This window comes from Fukomys damarensis, unplaced genomic scaffold (genome assembly GCF_012274545.1).
Source record: "Fukomys damarensis isolate Sample0158 unplaced genomic scaffold, DMR_v1.0_HiC HiC_scaffold_12, whole genome shotgun sequence".
Classification (NCBI taxonomy): Eukaryota; Metazoa; Chordata; class Mammalia; order Rodentia; family Bathyergidae; genus Fukomys; species Fukomys damarensis.
In genome coordinates this window covers 51,210,415-51,216,935 of record NW_022900924.1, presented here as the reverse complement: position 1 = coordinate 51,216,935, position 6,521 = coordinate 51,210,415, and the positions used below count along the sequence as shown (strand labels likewise).

The 6,521-nt window shown below is 44.3% G+C and overlaps 1 protein-coding gene across 2 annotated transcripts in view; it reads left to right on the top strand.

Annotated features, from left to right (window-relative positions):
* Positions 1-313: 313 nt before the first annotated feature.
* Positions 314-6,521, top strand: part of Kng1 (kininogen 1) — a 26,468-nt gene continuing 20,260 nt past the window's right edge. The window contains exons 1-3 of one of the 2 annotated variants that reach the window (XM_010624176.2): positions 314-695; positions 2,878-2,988; positions 5,189-5,273. In XM_010624176.2, the coding sequence (XP_010622478.1) occupies positions 501-695; positions 2,878-2,988; positions 5,189-5,273 (391 nt within the window). In that variant the 5' untranslated portion in view covers positions 314-500. The remainder of the gene's footprint in view (positions 696-2,877; positions 2,989-5,188; positions 5,274-6,521) is intronic. The other variant, XM_010624177.2, reaches the window with a different exon arrangement.

Below are 6,521 nucleotides of genomic sequence, written 5' to 3'. Positions count from 1 at the left end.
TCTATGCAGACAGTTGTCCTGCACAGGAATTATGTGAGCTGTACCTGCACACTGTACTCACTGTGGCACTGTTCACACATGCAGTGACCTTCGTTAATGGCTTTGGGAAAGTCACAAGGGGGTAACAGAGCTAGTTAGTGGGGGTTTTTTCTCTTTCTTGGTTATATTCTGTTCTAATTTACTATACCAAGTTGTGCAACCCCTTGGAATGTGCTCTGTGCTCCCTGATGTTTTCCAAAGGCAAAAGATCAAGTCAACAATCCCAGTGTTGTAATGTTCCAGCCTGAAATCTACCCAGGTAACCCGGCAGAGTCATTTGCGCTTCTGAAAGAGGACAAATAATCTCTGGCAGCAGCTATCTAACCAGTGTCCTGAGTGTCGAAGCTGAGAGAGAAGATAGAGGAGATAAGAGGCTGGAGATTGTTAAAAATCTGCACTCAAGTTGGTGCCTGATCCTTGGCACAACAATCCCTCAGTGTCTAGAGGGAGACGGTTAAATCATGAAACTAATTGCCATCCTTTTCCTCTGCTCCAGGCTGCTCCCAAGCTTAACCCGGGAACCAGACTACCAGGAAATTGACTGCAACGACAAGGATGTATTCCAGGCTGTTGATGCCGCTCTGAAGAAGTACAACAGTAAGAACCAAACTGGCAACCAGTTCGTATTGGTCCGCACAACTGAGGTCAACCAGACAGTGAGTGAGCTCTGTGTAACCTTGAAATAATCTAAGATGTCTGCTAGTTGGAGCCCAGTGTTTGTTCCCTCTTCTCTCTCTCTCTCTCTCTCTCTCTCTCTCTCTCTCTCTCTCTCTCTCTCACACACACACACACACACACACACACACACACACCGCCATCAACACTTACCCAAGAACCAAAGGCAGGAGCTTACAGCTCTTGGAGAAGGCTATGAGGAAAGGACAGGGTATGACCAGTCCTCAGGCAACTAAGCTTGGTTTCCTGGGTGGTCAGCAAAACAGTGTCTTCTGCCAGGAGCTAAGCAGAGTGGGAGAATCCAGGAACTCAGTGGGAAGCAAGAGGAGTCACTGAGTGTCTGGCCCTAGACTAAAATATAAAGAGCTCCAAACCTTAAATGGGAGGAAGTTGTTTACAAAGTATATTCAAGGGGAGTCAGGAATGAGATTCATCCCGGTTTTAAATCCTTACCATGAAGTCTGAAGTCATCAAAGTTAATAGCAACGTTTTAGTTGGTTTTTAATATTTTTTTCCTCTCTATCAGGGAAATACAATTTTTTGAAGATAAAGGAAAAAAAAAAAAAAACCCAGTGGACATGTTTGTTTGTTTTTCCCAGAAAGCAAAATCGAGCCATTTTGTGTCACAATTTAGTGTGGTTTGTAAGGACTCCTGCCTCCTGGTGCCTTCAAGCAGCCTTTTACGGGTGGTGTCTTCATTGGCTGACATCTGTGATAAAAGCTGGTTCTGCTTTAAAATGTCTATGTGGTCCTCTTTTATGTTCATTTTTCCTTATGGGTACAGCTGCTTGATAGGCCTGGGTTAGCAAAATGTGACCAGGCAGGTTCTGAAGGAGCTTGGAGATGGAGGACATGGGGTTGGTCCTGCCTTCCCAAGGGGATAAGATTGCTCAGGAGCTGCCTGCTCTTAGCTACCAACGAGAGGCTGGGCAATGTCCCCTCCCAGGTCCCTTCTTGCTCTAACATCCCAAAATTCTGCCTCTGAAAGTTCAGCACCTTTAAGAATTATACATGACATTTTAGAAAACCAAAACAAGGAATGAAGAACTGACAAGTTCTACAATATCCTTCAAGGCTAAGCTTTGCAAACATAGAGTGAAAAGTGAGCTACAAGGACCACATGTGGTTCCACTGATGAGACATGTGGCGCAGGTGAACACACAGAGACAGAAAGCACATTGTTGGCTGCCAGGGGCTGAAGCAAGGCACTGTGGGAAATAACTGCCAGTAACTGATAACAGGTTCAGGAATCCTTTGGGGGAGATAAAATGGACTATTGGGAATGATGGTCATTGTTACAAATACTAAGAAACATTTAATTCTGCACTTTGGATAAATTGTATGGAATGTGAATTTTACCTCAACTGTTTTAAGAAAGGGGAAAAAGAAAACCTAGAAAATAAAGGAAATAAACTAAACCCACCCATAACTAATCTTACCACAGAGATAACTGGTAACATTTTTAAACAAGAGACTTGTTTTTCTTTTATAATTACAAAAGAAATATACATTCATTATGTATTTTTTGTGGTTCTTACCACAGAGATAACTGGTAACATTTTTAAACAAGAGACTTGTTTTTCTTTTATAATTACAAAAGAAATATACATTCATTATATATATTTTTGTGGACTTTTAAAGGAATGTTCTTTAGGAAGAAGAGTCAAACAACTTAGAAATGTTTAAAGAAGAAAATAAAAGATGTTTAAAATCTCACCACTGAGAGATAAACATTTTAACAGACTGCTGTGTATTTTTCCAGACTTTTTAAAGGCATACATGTGCCTACAAATCAGTTTCTACAAAACATGGGTTAATACTATGGATATCACTTTGTAACCTTTAAAAAATACATATTTGTAGAGGAGGGTGGTGCACCCCTGTAATTCCATCTACATGGGAGACTGAAGCAGGAGGATTGTAAATTCAAGGCTATCTTGGATTGTCTCAAAATTAAACATAAATTAAAAAACATTTTATGAATATTCTTCCAAGAAAATACAGTTATAAATATAGATCTTGGTTAGATTTTATTCAGTGAGAGCCAAATATTCATTAAAATTTAAATATTGACACTTAATAAATACCACCATCCACTGAAATTTTTTATGTGCTGTCGGGTCAGCCGGATAAACCCCAAATACCTTTGATGGCTCTTTTCAGGTTCACGGTGATGTATTTTATTCCATCAAGTATGAAGTCAAGGAGGGTGACTGCCCTGTTCAAAGTGACAAAACCTGGCAGGATTGTGAGTACAAGGACGCTGAGGAAGCCGTAAGTATGTTGGTGATTCTCGAGCCTCCAGCTTTTCCAGGTTTATCTGTAAGAATCGTGCATGTCAGCGTGACACCACGTGACACTTTGATATATGTGTGCACTGTGTGTTGTTCTAAATCAGGTCAAAGAATCCCATCTGTTCAAACATTTCTTCCTTCTTCTGGCTGACAACATTCAAACTTTGTTCCTCTAGCTGTTTGCAAAATGCAGTACACAGTTGTTCTCGATAGTCACCCCCTGCCCCGTGCGGTGGCGCACCAGAGCCTCTTGTTCCTATCCATCCATGACTCAGTCCCCATTGTAGGACCTCCCCCAATCCTCCCTTCCCTAGTCTCTGAGGCCTCCGAGATACCATTTGTCCTTCAGCTTCTCAGATCAAATTTTTTTAGTTTCTGCGTGTGAGTGAAGCACTACAGTGTTTCTCTTTCCGTGCCTGGCTTATTTCACTAAACACGTTTTCAGGCTCCCTCCTGTTTGCTGAAGTGACAAGACTTTATCCTTTTTATGGCTGAATAGTGTTTCATTGTGTGTGTGTATCACATTTTCTTTATTCAGTCAGCAGCTATGGATTTCTTTTCACTCATGCAGGGATAATGAATATCACAGCCTTTTTACTAAGGCTGCATATAAACCTTAAAGTGTGCAGCTAAGCCAGATGCTTTGATATCTGTGTTTTTGTGTAAACAGAAAAATCAGGGCTGGGGATTTAGCTCAGTGGTTCTGCCATCTGCCTTGCAAGCTCAGGGAGCTGAGTTCGATCCCGGGTACCAAAAAAAAAAAGGAAAATCATAGCAAGGCTAACAGTTAAATGTGGCCAAAGCCCTTCCATGAGAAGGGGTCCTAGTGTTCAAACGGAATGTGCGAGTCACATCCCAGAGAGACAACAGAACAAAATTTGGGCTAAACACAAGGCCTGACAAAGGGAGGACAGGGGTGCTCCAGCTACACAGGCCTGAGGACAGATCTTGTGTTTGGCTCTGGCTTGCTGAGTGGGGGCCAGAAATCTGCTTGACCTCTCTGAAAGGATGCTCTCCCCCAAAACCGGAAGATAGTGCTGACCTTGCAGGTTGTTGGAGGATGAAATGAGTTAAGTTACACAAAGGGCTACCTTAGCCAGATGCCTAACGTACGACTGGCACAGCCTGAGAAGCCGGCCTCTTTCAACTTGTGCCGGAACCGGATGGGGCTTTGAAAATGACCGTCACTTGCTGTCGTGACACAGCATGGGTCTGTGAGTCAGGAGAGCAGGGTTGTGGGGCTGGTTCTGCCCTTTAGTGATCTTGCCGGGTTGGTGGGGGTGATTAACTGCTGTGTCCCACACTGCCTGTCTCTCAGGGCCGTGCCGGTGAGGAACAGCATGCTTTATCCCAATAAAATACTGTCCCTTAGAAATCCAATGAGGATGACAGAAGAATGTCAGGAAAATGCAAAACCAAACCACTGTTCCGGTCAGGTATAGTGATGCAGCTAATCAGGAGGCTGAGGAAGAATTACAAGTTCGAGCCCAACCTGGGGAACCTGGCATGGCAGACTGGGGGGTACACGTGGTAGACGGCTTGCTCACTGTGCATGAGGCCCTTGGCTGCAATTCCCAGTCCGGGGGGGATAAAAACCACTGCTCAGCAATAACGGGAGGTGGGGTGGGTGTGTCTGTGGCGTGGTGGCCTCCAGTGGGTGATTCACGCCTATTTGCACATTTGCTCTTCACAAAGACCCCGTGAATTAGATGGGGTGTGGCTCCTACAAAATGTGAGAGCTGAGTCTTTGAGAGGCAAAGGGACTTGTCAGAAGGGGCAGCCAGCAAATGGCAGAGCTGGAGCTGGACAACACTGCCAGTTTGCTCTTTCTGATGGGTTAAACTCAAGTCATCCAAATAATAATTCACCCGCTGGAATCGAGGAGTACATCAAGTGGAGAGTGTAGCAGGCGGGGTCTAAGATACTGTGTACATCAGGATGAAGAGAAATATTCCCGGAGCTCTAGACAAACACTGAAGGTTAAAGCCTCACCGTTTACACTGCCTCTCCTCTACTCTCTCATGAATATCAGTGGCTGGTTAAAAAAAAAAAAAAATCACTAGATTGCAAAAAATCTTCACTCTAAAGCTTGTTTTAAAGAAAGTCATATTTAGTAATGGTACTAGGTAGATCCCTCCAACGGAAAGGTACAGCTAGACCTTCTCTTTCTTTTCTTTTAGGCCACCGGAGAATGCACAGCAATTGTGGGGAAGAGACAAAATGACAGATTCACTGTGGCTTCCCAGAGCTGCCACATTATTCCAGGTAGCTCATGGCACTGGTGGCACTGCCCGGGGCAGTGGGAGGAGCTAAGTTTTTCCATGTACCGGAAACACAGCTTACAGCAGGGTGTGCCCCCTGGCAGAGGGTGCAGTGCAAGTTGGGGTGCACAAGTGGGTCTGTGGAAGCCTGAGGTAGGGCCAGGCATGTGCCAGTCATCCCCTCAGAGCTGTCTATTCCTCGCTTGCCTAGAGGTATCAGGTGTGAACATGGGCCCTACCAATGTCCTCGGGGCAGGGGGTCAGCCTGGCCTGGAATCATTCAGAGATCCTTCCACTTTCTCAACGGTTCCTTCTTTAGAGAGAGAACAGTACTCCCCACTTCATAGCACTGCTGTGAAACTGGAGAGATATTCTCCTAAGGCATAATGCCTAGCAATCATAATAATATAGTGGTGAAAGCCTGCATTAACATAACAGTCAGCATTTAGTAAGCACCTATGCCCCAGCCAAGGATCTATACATTTCCCACCTGTTTACTTAATCCTTACAACAATGAGATGTTAATATCTCCCTCTCCTTTTTTGTGGTGCTAGGGATTGAACCCAGGGGCTTCTCACTGAGCTATACCTCCGGCCCCTGTTTAGTTTTACTTGGAGAGGAGGTCTTCCTAAGGCTGGGCCCAAACTTTTGCTCCTCCAGCCTCCACCCGCCAGAGTTTTGGGATCACAGGTGTGCTCCACCACACCCAGGTTTGCTGTCCCTGTTTTTCTGCTAAGGAAACCAATCCCAAGAGCAGTTACATGACCTGCCCAAGATCTCACGTAGGAGATTTGGTAGAGTAGAACCTCAACGAATGAAATTCCTTAAAAATATAAACGTGAAGCAACTTATCAAAAGATACAGCTACTATTAGCTCTGCCAAGTACAGAGGAAGGGGCAAATCCAGGAGCCAGCAGTCACAAAAACCCTCTGGGACCCAGCCTGCTACAGCACAGCTTTATTGTGTGAGGGTTAATGTGTCAATGTCACTTGTCACACATCTGCATAGGGCTGGTGTCAGGTCTTGGCTCTGTGTGGAGGCCTCAGAGTTTTATCCCTAGAGTTATGGATCTTATAAGATGTTGCATGAAAAGAAAAACAGTCTAAGACAGAAAAGAGTAATTAAAAGCTTTATTTTGATTTTTTAAAAATCTCTGTAGAAAGCTGGGGATTTAGCTCAGTGGTTCCGGAGTTGGGTTGAAGCACAAGGATCTGAGTTTGATCCCTGGTACTGAAAAAAAAAAAAAAAAAA